The following is an 11,934-nucleotide window of genomic DNA, read 5'->3' on the forward strand; positions in this document are numbered from 1 at the left end:
GGCCTTTGGCCTGACCCAAGACCCAGGCACTTCTTGTGAGCTTCGTTTCTTTGCTTAGATTGGTGCCTCACTTCCATGTAAATACAGCTTCTTTCTTTCTTTCTTTTAAAAAATGTTTTCATATTTGGCTATATGGGTATACCACCTCCCCCTGCCTCCCTTCTTCCAAAGATTCCCAGGGCAATCCCTGACTTCATCCAGAGTCTGTTCTCAAGCCATTGCAGCTTGGTTGCTTTGACCGGCTCGCAACCTTGAGGATTACTTTACAACATATCCATGGCCTTGTAACTTCATATATGCACAGGGTGATCGGCCACTCAAGACATTATATACAGGAGTCTAAATTCAACAGACGAGTTAATTTTAACACTTCACATTTTGAAGGAAGCTCTGGCATGATCAGTTGCCATATGATATATTCATATGCTCAGTATGGAACAAAGGAAGGTGGAGGGGAGAAAGAGGCACCAATCCATCAGATTGCAAAATGGGAGATCACAACATACAATATGGAGCCTAGACATTGAGGTCCACCTCCAAGGGTCTTCTGGCGGTTCCTTCACTGCGAGAAGTGAGGTTGCAGGGAAGCAGGCAGAGGGCCTTCTCGGTAGTGGCACCCTCCCTGTGGAACGGCCTTCTGTGGAAGGGCAACCCAGTCAGATGGGTGGGCTACAAATTATAATTATAATTATTATTATTAAGCATGGTGGTGGTCACCTGCTTAAGCCAGCATGTCATGGAGGTGCTGCTTGTATGAACCCGTGCCTTCACATGGAAGGTGGACTCAGGGCTTCCATGATTTATGGCAGGCTGAAGAAGAGTGGCCCAACTCCTGGCATGATGCATAGCATGGTGCCTGCCACGTGTCCATCCCCATTTGAAAGACAGTGTTGTTCATAACTGCATTGCTCAGTATGTCTAGTTGAGTCTTCCTGGCTCAGGAACTCAACCAGAGGCCCACACACTGTTGGGTTCCAGGTGGAAGTTGCAGCCAGTTGAGGATTTTCAGCAGGAGTTCAATTTCAGGGTCGCACCTTGAAGTGGAGCTCAGGTTGTCAACTCACACAAGCAGACATGAGTGTTGCTTCACCCATCCCACTCCATCAGAGTCCATGGCATCACCCTCTGAAGGGGAGGAATTTGGCCCAGGAGAGCAGGATGCAGGTGTTCCTGACTGTATGATCCAGACCTCTGAGTAGCCACTTTATGCATTGGAGCACCCCAATATTCTCCAACTCTTTCAACTTTTTTTGGGGGGGGGGAATTCCCCCAAATGAATGAAATTGTGGGCATTTTTTTCTCTGCACTTCAATTAAAATTAGGTAGGGTCACCTGGGGGCCAGATAACATTTGTTGGCAGACTGCATGGGGCCCCCTGGTATAAGAGTGCAGCCCTGTGGTACGATTTAGGTTCATTACCTGCTTCTGAGTGTCCTTAATTCATCAGTTTGCAAACTGCCATTGCCGTAACTGGATCCTGTGGTAATACACTCCTTTGTAAGAAGAAGAAGAGTTTGGATTTGATATCCCGCTTTTCACTACCCGAAGGAGTCTCAAAGCGGCTAACATTCTCCTTTCCCTTCCTCCCCCACAACAAACACTCTGTGAGGTGAGTGGGGCTGAGAGACTTCAGAGAAGTGTGACTAGCCCAAGGTCACCCAGCAGCTGCATGTGGAGGAGTGGAGACGCGAACCCGGTTCCCCAGATAACGAGTCTACCGCTCTTAACCACTACACCACACTGGCTCTCTTTGTAAGAGAAAGCAGTTGGTGGTAATGCAGGGGCATGGAAAGAAGAGAGAGGCTGCTGAAGTCCTGGGTGCAGATAATAACTCTTCAGGCGGCTGCTGCTCACGTTCCAACCTGGGCATGGGGGGAGACGGCAAATGGCTCTGCTCTGCTTCTTGCAATGGAAAGGCATGTCTTACTGTTTCATCCCAGCCTGGTCCATCCTCCCTGTGGACTGGCTGGGGACTTGTGTACAGGGACTGCAAGAAAAGAAATGTGCCTTGTGTGGCCACGTTGGCATCACTTTAGAGGAAGCGGTATGGAACATGTGCAAGGCAGGGTAGGGGCTGGGAAATACCCTTCCTAAAACCCAAAAGAGCTGCTCCCGGTCAGTGTAAACAGTGTTGAAGGAGATGGACCAATGGCCTGACTCTGTACAAGGGAGCTTCCTGTGTTGCTGGAACTGGCGGACTGAGTGGATGAGACCAAGAGTGGGTCCAACGCTCAAGAAGGCAGTTTCTGCCTGTGCTGTGGAGGGAAGTGAGGGGCAGATGGGGCTCATCCACCTGGGGAGGGAGCTCATCTAGGAGAAGGAGAGAGAGAGCACAGACTTTGCAGGCCGAAGGTCTCCAGTTGAATTCCTTACTTCTCCAGGTAGGACTAGGAGAATATTTCTTCCTGAAACCTTGGGAAACTGTGGCCGTCAGTGCAAGACGGGACTGAGAGTGATGTGCAAACTATCTGAGTCAGCAGAAGGCAGCTTCCCGTGATACACTGCTTTTCCAACTTGGGCTCGGATGTAAGCTTTGGTGAGACAGGCTTCACAACAAGTCCTAAAATCTCTGCTCCCTGCTGCCCTGCCTGCCTGTTTTCTCTAACCCTCTGAACAAACTCCTTCCCAGCCCCGCTACTTGCCAAAACACTACTGTTTCCCTTCCTGATGTCCTGGGTGGTAGTAAGAGTAGGGATGGGGGTGCCTGGGGAAAATGAAGTCTGTCCCTACCCTGCTGTGCTGAAAACTACATCTCCCATGAACCACTGGGCTTTCACCCGGGGCACCTGTACCACTAGCAGGCTGTTCCTGGTTCTGCCACTTGGGAAGTCTTGAAGGGGAAGCCCTGGGACATGGGTAGGAACCTCAGGCCCCCAGCCTGGAAAAGCTTTCCTATTCTTGCAGCTCCACCTTCATGCTTCTTTTCCACCAGTTAACTTAGAGGCTCCAGCTGTCTGACATTTGCATCTTTACCTGTGCAACTAGTCATTCCTTAGGAGTTGAAAACCACCCATTATTTGCAGGAGCTTGAGAAAAACTTAGTGTTGAAATGTACTTTTGACCAGTCATCTCTTGACCAGTCATTCAGAGTAATTTCTTATAACTGGGATTTTGTATTTGGTTGTATGCAGTGTCCCCCCCCCCATAGGTGTCGGTACTCACCATGAAGTTGTTACCATAAGTGCCAGACTTTTTAACAACAAAAAAGAGGTGCTGGTACTGCATACCCTTGAGTACCCCCTGGGGGAAAGCCCTGGTTGTACACTTGTTTTGGGTGATACAGAGAGACTTTAAATGAGTGTTTCAGCTAAAGTGCTGCCCCTTTTTTGGTTTCTTTTTAAAAGAGAAGCAAATCTGCAAGTTGCTCATGCGTTCTTCTTTCTGCAGGAGAACCCCTTCCGGGAAAGGATTGTCCATGCCTTTTCTGACGATGACGAGGGGAGCCTCAGCTTCAATGACTTTGTTGACATGTTCTCTGTACTCAGTGAAACGGCCCCTCGAGAGCTAAAAGCAATCTACGCCTTCAAGGTCTATGGTAAGGAGAGGAATTGGCACTGGGTTAGAACATCGAACAGAAGGGATGGGAATTTTGTTTTGGTCCATTTCAGATTTCTATTTAATAAAATTTATACACTGCTTAATTGTAAATAAAAATGTAATAAATAAATGAGTGATAAATTAAGAACAGATTAAAACACACAACCAAGTTCTACATATCTGTGTAGGCTTGTGCAACAAACCTCCCTGCCAACTAGCCCTCGATTCTTGAGGTCCGTCTGTTTGGATAATCCCCTTTTATTATAACTAGGGATAACTTAGTAACGGAGTTCTCTTGTCCAGCTGTCGTGGTGTGTTATATATATATATATATATAATATTTTGCTCTGGGCTCCTGGGTTAAGAATACCTCTCAGCTCTATCAGTTCCGGGTCACTCTCTCACTGCGTCAGTTAGCTAAACCCTTTTAGTAACTGTGTAGGCTTACCGAGGTTTCTGCCCTTTTGCCCCTCCTGAGTGAAACTCCAAGACACAAACTATCACCCTGCAGGTCAATTTTGCCTTTTCCCTGAGTTCACCTCCTCATGAGCATCCATATATCACTGGACCAAATAAATGCCTCTTTTATCTTGGCTCAACAAAAACAAGTGTTTATTTATTTCAGAACATCATGTTTCACGTATTTCAATAGTTCATCAGCTTAGTTACATCTAGAATGTAAACTCTTTCAGTATGACTGACTAATCTTCATCGTATCCTAGCCTAACCACCACTATCCTGGCCCCACACGCCTCTTCTCCCTGTCTCCACACACACCCTCCATCCCTCCTTTTAAACGGGGATCGCCCCGCCCCCAAAGGATGAACTGTCTGTCAAAATGAAGGTGGCTTAACTCTTTCTGCGCTGGGATGTCATACCTCCTCCACCCTAGGGCCAATCCGTCACAGCTTGTCTACACAAAAAGATTTTAGCAGGGGCAGAAAGAGTTCAGTGAAGGCCGAGGTCAACAGGCAGGGAGTTCCAAAGTACAGGTTCTGCCGCACTAAAATGCAGATATTTTTACAATGTGGAATGAATATTATGTGACACCTCTGGCAGCTGAATGGGCATATATGAAGTAAGGCGATCTCATAGGTAAAGTGCATGGCAGGGGGTTGGACTAGATGACCCTCAAGGGTCCCTTCCAACTCTATGATGCCCTCTGCTTCCTGGGGGTGCCATGTAGTTGGAAATTGTGCATTCGCTCTTGTCTTATGGAACAAATGCAAATCTTTTTTTCTTTTTTTTTAAACTCGGGCTTCTGAGAAGCAACATTCTCAGAAGCATATAATTGGTTTAGTATAACAGCTGCTTTTGAATTTCACCAAAGCGGTTTTTTTCGGGTGGGGGCCCAATATTTTTTTTAAACGCTTTCTGATTTATTTTCTTTATTGCAGAATGACCCACCAGATGCCAGAGCTTATGCAAATAAATCCACGCCCACTGTTTTACTGTCAATTACCCAACATGCTAAATGTCATTTTGCAGCTCTATAATTAAATAGGGCTGATGCTAATCCTGCTTCTTGGGCCAAAGACAATAAAACAAATCCACACAATGCCCTTTTAATTGCCATTCTCTTATGCATTTGCAAGATTAATCGGCAAGCACCTGGTGTAGAGCGGCCAACACCTGCCGAATTTGCCCCCTTGGCCTGCTGTTTTGTAAAGTGGAACTGTGGAGGACTGTAATGGTCACTTAATGGCTACTTGGAAAAGTCGCCCCTGTAGCTCTAAACTCTGTGGAAAAAACCCTCCCTGTGCTGTAAAGCCTTCAGGGCCACAGACCTGAGCAGGGGCGGAGCAAGGGGGTGGGGGTGGGGCGGGCCGCCCCGGGTACTGCCCTGGGAGGTGACACTTGTGGGGCGCGGCAAGTTTTAAGGCTGCAGCGCATGTACAGCATCACAGTGCCTGTGTTGCTGTTTGTGTGCTGCAGCCTTAAAACTTGCAGCGCCGCACGGTTGGGAGGGGTGCCGGCCACTCGCGCCCGCCATCTTGGGTGGACTGTGCCTGTCCGCACATGCACAGTCCATGTGGGATGTGCGCACGCTGTGACGTCACAGCGCATGCGTCATGATGTCAGGGTGCATGCTAGGGAGCGGTGTCCCGCCCCCAGGGGGGTGCCGCCCCGGGTGGCCAAGCGGCTCCCTACGCCCCTGGACCTGAGCCTTCCCTTGGCCGTGAAGTGGATGTGGAGCCGTGAACAGGGGCAGGAAGCAGGTCAAGTCATAGTCTCTCCACAGCTCTGAACTGTGGCTACACCCACAACATACACTGAGTGCACATGGCTTCCCCCAGGCATCTTGGGAACTGTAGCTGTGAGGGGGCAAACTATGGTTCCCAAAGCCAAGTGCTTTAAATTTGATTTGAATTATGATCTGGATGTGACCCATGAATCGTGATGGGACCTTCATGCCTCCTTCTCAATTCCAGTCCCCATTGGTGGGCTTTTCAGAAGCAGAATTCTGGATGAATGGTTCAGTCCAGCAGAGCTCTTCTGATATTCTTGACTGAGATAATGTCCACACATCCTTTCTTCACCTGCCATCCAGGGGTTGCCTTTGGGCTCACAGTGTCCTTGGAGAAGAGGCACATTGACCACCTGTTTTCTTCCATCTTTGCTTGCCCAGATTTTAACACAGACAACTTCATTTGTAAATCTGATCTGGAAAAAACCCTCAACAATTTGACAAAAGAAGAGCTCACAGAGGAAGAGGTGAGCCTGGTCTGCGAAAAAGTAATTGACGAAGCTGATATGGACGGTGATGGCAAGCTTGGATTTTCTGATTTTGAAAACATGATTTCCAAAGCACCTGATTTCCTCAGGTACATGTATAAGCATTTGCAATGCTCCCAGAATTGAGCAGGCTGTCCTTTTTTTAAATATATATTTTATTTTCATTTTTTCTGATAACCACAATTTTTCTTAACATATCATATTTACGTTGATTGACTTCCCCTCACACCCTAGTTTCAATTTCCCCCTTTTATTCTCTTTGCATATAACTATTTTTCTTCACTTAATTTCACATTCTTTTTCACATGCTAATTTTACCTTTAGTCCATAAATGCTCAGGGGCGTAGCGAGGGGTGGGTGGGTGGTGGCGTGCCGCCCTGGGCAGCGCCCTGGGGTGGGGGTAACATTTGGGGTGGGGGCACCGCTCCCCGCAATCGGCACCGCCGCACTTGCTGGCTTAGCCAGCTCCTGGCGCCTGCTTTCCTTTTTTTCCTCACCGCTGCCGGGGCGGCCAGCGAGGAGGAGGGGTGTCACGCTTGTCACAAGGGTGACACCCCAACCTCGCTGGCCCACCCTGCCCCTTGCGCCTGTGGGTGGCTCTGCCCGGCAGCGGGGAGAAAAACCCTTTAAAAAAAAGAAAAGCCAAGGCAAGCAGGGTGCTTGCCTTCGCTTTGCTTTTTAAAAAGGACTTTTCTCCCCGCTGCCGGGGCGGCCAGCGAAGAGGAGGAGTGTCACAAGGGTGACACCCCCCCATCCTCGCTGGCCCCCCTCGCCCCTGCGGGCGGCTCCACCCGGCAGTGGGGAGAGAAGCCCCTTTAAAAAAAGAAAAGGCAAGGCAAGCAGGCAAGGGCTTTTCCCCCGCTGCCGGGGCTGGAGCTGCAGTGACGTTGTGTCCCCGCCCCAAGGGGTGATTCTGGTCACCACCCCGGGTACCGAGGAGCCTTCCTACACCCCTGTAAATGCTACAATAATTCTGCTAATGTTTTGACATTTTTACTGTGTTCTTTAAAATACTCTATATTTTTCCCCATTCTTGATTAAATTTTCCTTCATCTTGGTGCCTGATCTACACAGTTAATTTTGCCATTTCGGCATAGTCTATCATCTTAGTCTTCAATTCTTCTTTCGTTGGGATGTCCTCTTCTTTCCACTTCTGGGCAAGTAGCATTCTGGCAGCTGTGGTCGCAGGCATAAATAGTCTGTTTTGCTTCTTTGGCACTTCATCTCCTAATATTCCTAGTAAAAAGGCCTCAGATTTTTTAACAAACATATTTTTAAACATTTTTTTCATTTCATTGTATATCATCTCCCAGAAGCCCTTTACCTTTTTGCATGTCCACCACATATGAAAAAACGTTCTTTCTTTTTCTTTACATTTCCAACATAAATTAGACGAGTTTTTATACATCTTAGCAAGTTTTACAGGTGCTAAATACCGTCTATACATTATTTTCATATAGTTTTCTTTTAGAGAACTACATGCCGTGAATTTTAAATTTTCTTTCTGCAGCTTTCCCCATCATTCAAATGGGAGCAGGCTTCCCTTTCAGGATGGGATGAGGGCATTGCTTCTGTAGCGTTGTCTGCAGATGTGTGGAGAGGAGGAGCAGAGCATAAAGGAAGGTGCAGTCAGGATCCTGAAGATACTGGGTTGTAGCCAATGTAGTGCCAAGTTAAAGTCACTTAGCAGTTGCACTCACTGTGTCAGTGAAATGCTTTGCACCAGTGGAATGTAGCTAAGCAAGAGAACATCTACCATAAGCAAGTTGCTGGCAATTTTGTGGTGCCATAGAGGGTTGTTCAATGGGTTTAACCTAATGCAACGGCTGTACTGAATTCCTCTTTGCACCTGCTAGTATTCTTGCACGAGTGGACACAGAATGGTGGCTACAGACCATTGGCTGCATTCTGCCCCACAACACCCTAGAGATAGGAAAAGGATAAAGCCACCGTTCAGATGTCTCCAGATGAAACTTGCAAGTTCCTTTTGAAGATAGGGTTTTTCTCCTGTGAGGTGAAGGTAAGAAATCCAGGAATTTAGCATCACTGCAGTGGGGCAGCAGCACATGCACATGCCTGCACACACACACACCACTAGACAGGGCTGCCCAAGAGGTAGTAGCAAAAGACCGGAGTTTGGGTTCTTTCTTATTTGGCAATTGCTTAATGGGGGAATGCAATTACAGGTATAACAAGATTCAAAGTTTCAGCACAGCCTTTCCCCAAACAGTTCTTAGTGCTTAAGTGGTGTATTGGGTTGAAAAACATTAATTAAATTAGGATTGATAAATCAAATGCTGTGGTTCAAATGCCACCTTCTCGGAACTGAAATAGTCAACATTACCGGAATAGGTACTGGTAATTCACCCAAAGAACCACAAATTTTATTTATTTATTTGGGGGGGGGGGCGGCTGCAAGGATTCTTTCAGGAATTCACTCAACTTTCCACTGAACTACAGTTCCAGGGTGCTTTGGGATTGAACTACAGGCCTGCCAATTATAGGAAGGCACCTTATGTTGAATCAAACTATTGGTTGATCAGCTTTAGGATTATTGACTCCAATTTGAGCCTGTGAGAATTCCTTCTTCACCCATCTAGCTGGGACTAATTGCGCTTTTCCAGAACTGTCTCATGCACTGACCCTGATCACCAAACTTGCTCATTTGATTCTTCCCCTTTCGCCTGCTTTGCATCATTCATGTCTATTAAATTAAATTAATTGGCTGTCCTTAATTTTAAAAAATGAACTTCCTTGATGCAATGTCCAGAAGGCACTATTTAAATGCAAATTAAACAAATAGTCATGGAAGGATTAGGGATGAGGATTGGGGTGGAGGAGAAAGCACTCTAACTTCGTTGTGTTAAATTCATTGTTGCCTTCTCTCTTGTCTACCTGTCATTATCTATCTAGAGGTCCTAGGATGGGTTACAATAGTATAGTGTACAATTATAAAAACAGATGAAACCATTGCATTGTATGCAAGAATGTTGGTTTGACAACATAAGGATCCACACTCACCATTGAACTTTAGAAACAGCAGATAATTCCTGTAAATGGCAGGGTGAAGAGTTCTAGATTGGCCTCCTCTCCAACGTGCTAGATTTCTGTGTGCATGGACATTTGGGGTACATGGATTCAGTCATGTGAGCCTCCTGCCAATCCCCTTCTGCACTTTAAAGAGGTGCTGTCCAAACACCTGCTGACCAACCCTCCCCCCCCCAGCTGCTTGTGAAATGTAGGCCTTCTGGCGCCATGGATTTATTGTTGAGCCAGCACAGTGGCTCTGGGTCACAATCTGGACAGATAGCTTGACTAGGCAGAGTTGATCAAATCATTCTAAACACACTTTTAAAGCACATGCTCTCTCCCAAAGAATCCTGGGAACTGTAGCTTGTTAAGGATGCTGGGAATTGTAACCCAGTGAGGGGTAAACTACACTTCCCAAGAATCTCTCTCTGTGGTGGGGGAGCTGTGGTAAATGTGCTTTAAATGTATTGTGTGGATATGTTGGTCTTTTGCATCCAAAATATTGGACTGGCCTTTATAATCCCTCCCCACTAAGTGCACGCTATCTCCGAGAATGACAGCAATCCCAGAGGGTTTTAAATTACTCCATAAAAGAGGAAGAGTTGGCGCCACAGGAACCCAGGATCTTTGAGTTACTGTCCTGCTGCTTCTGTATATTGTTACTTTCATTACTCCTTGTAATATTAGTCAGCTTCATCTCAGTACATCTGGGCTGCCTTTGTTTATACTGCACAGGGAACTTACCAGATCATGATTGCCTCTCTGTTCCAAGTTTTTATGTGCATATTTTAGAAAGGATTTCACTCTTTGAAATCTTTTTTGTTTTTGTTTTGTTTTGCAAAAGCAGATATGCATAGAAGTGCTGGAGGGATCTGGTACGTCATCTAGTTCACTCCCAACCCACCTCAATGCAGGAAATCCAGATTTTGGCCATATCCACAGTGGACAACAGGTGACAGGAAATATAAAACACCAATGAAACAATTGGTCCATCTAGCTCCGCGTGACCCACCCAGACTGGCCACAGCTCTGCAAGGTTTCAGATGGGAGACGTTTAAAGTCTTACCTGGAGATTCCAGGGATTGAACCTGAGACCTTCTGCATGCAAAGCAGATGCTCTACCCATGGAGCTGCAGCCCTTCCCTATAAGTGGGGAAGAGGAAAATTGAAAAGAAAAAAACAACAACTCCAACGGCAACCCATCCCTCTGCTCTAATAGCTGGCCAGGACAGAGGAAATTGTCTGTGCTGGACAGAGTCCAGAAGTAGGAATAAGTTGTAAATGACTGAGGCAGTGGCTGGTTCAGAAAATTTGATCCCTGTAGGTTTATTTCACTTTAAAAAAATGTTATCATTTTGAGGCGGCTTGTATTTTAATGGACCCATTAGCACTCAGAGCTGGCCACGGCTTAAGTGTTCTGTTCTACAAGACTGGTTACATTTTCCACAGGAAATTGTTTTATAAATCATTGTGGAAGCTAAAACTCTTTTTTATTTTTTTAAAAACAGATCTGTATGGATTGGTACAGGTGGTGCAGCAATAACTTCAACAGAGACAGACAGTGCCTTGCCCGGGGTTATTGGAGCCCCTGATATCAACCTGGCTTGATTACTGCATTGCATGGCTATGTGGTTGCCCTTGGAAGCTATTTTAGCCAGTGCAGAAAGTGGCAGCCAAGCTACTGACCGACAGCAGCTCCTCTGATAATGCCAAGGTTGCAGGTTCAATTCCCACCTTGCACAGCTGAGGTTGAGCTAGATCCTCGGGGTCCCTTCCAACTCTAGAATTCTGTGAACCACCCTTAGACCTCCGGGTATAGGGCAGTATATAAATTCAAACAACAACAACAGAATTCTATGGTTCTATGAACTTTACCAGTCTCCAGTTTGCTTTCATGTACAATTCAAGGTGCTATTTACCCAGGGGTGTTGCGAGTATTTGAAGGGGGGGCTTCGAGATGTGAGCCCACCGTTCAGATATTTGTGACAGAATATTTAATCCACTACACACACACTTGAGTTTTGTCTGGACTTCATTTATTTATTGCACATGTATCTCACCTTTGCCGGCTCTTCCAAAGCGATGCTTCTGTTCTGCTGTTACCTTGAATCTTGTTTATGTCTCTGCAGCACCTTCCATATACGAATCTGAAAATGTTGGGCTGAGCTGCTGGGAATAATTTGATGCCTGTCCTGCCTCTCTGAATCTCAAGCACTGCGCGTGTTTGCAGGGGGAGGGGGCCTACATGTCCGCCCCCTCCTCTGAATTCTTTAACAGAGGAGTGAACAAATCTCAGAGTATCACAGTAACGAAGAGAAGAAGCTGTCTCTCTGGAATGAACCTTGGCTTCTCCCACCTTCACCGTTGACCAGTGATGTGCCAGGCAGATGAAAAGTTGTGGGGTGGGTGGCCACATTGTTTTAACCAGACCAGATGCTGCTCAGTGTGTCTCCCTGCGATTTTTATATTTGTAAAGATTTGATATTGTTGTCCCTCCAAGCAAAAAGGAAGCAGCGATCTAGCAGAGACTCCCAGAAGGTAATGGATAAACATAAAAACCGGCCTTACAGGAGATGTCTCCACTGTTGCATAGCACAGTCTGCCTGGAGCTGTCACCTGACACAGATGGAT

The 11,934-nt window shown here is 46.5% G+C and overlaps 1 protein-coding gene across 2 annotated transcripts in view; it reads left to right on the plus strand.

Annotated features, from left to right (window-relative positions):
• Positions 1–11,612, plus strand: part of CIB2 (calcium and integrin binding family member 2) — a 37,183-nt gene extending 25,571 nt beyond the window's left edge. The window contains exons 4-6 of one of the 2 annotated variants that reach the window (XM_033167449.1): positions 3,388–3,535; positions 6,167–6,362; positions 11,433–11,612. In XM_033167449.1, coding sequence (XP_033023340.1) covers positions 3,388–3,535; positions 6,167–6,362; positions 11,433–11,454 — 366 coding nt within the window. In that variant the 3' untranslated portion in view covers positions 11,455–11,612. Of the gene's footprint in view, positions 1–3,387; positions 3,536–6,166; positions 6,396–6,481; positions 6,525–11,432 lie in introns of those variants that run through there. The other variant, XM_033167447.1, reaches the window with a different exon arrangement.
• The last annotated feature ends 322 nt before the right edge of the window (positions 11,613–11,934 follow it).

Source organism: Lacerta agilis, chromosome 13 (genome assembly GCF_009819535.1).
Source record: "Lacerta agilis isolate rLacAgi1 chromosome 13, rLacAgi1.pri, whole genome shotgun sequence".
In the NCBI taxonomy this organism is placed as follows: Eukaryota; Metazoa; Chordata; class Lepidosauria; order Squamata; family Lacertidae; genus Lacerta; species Lacerta agilis.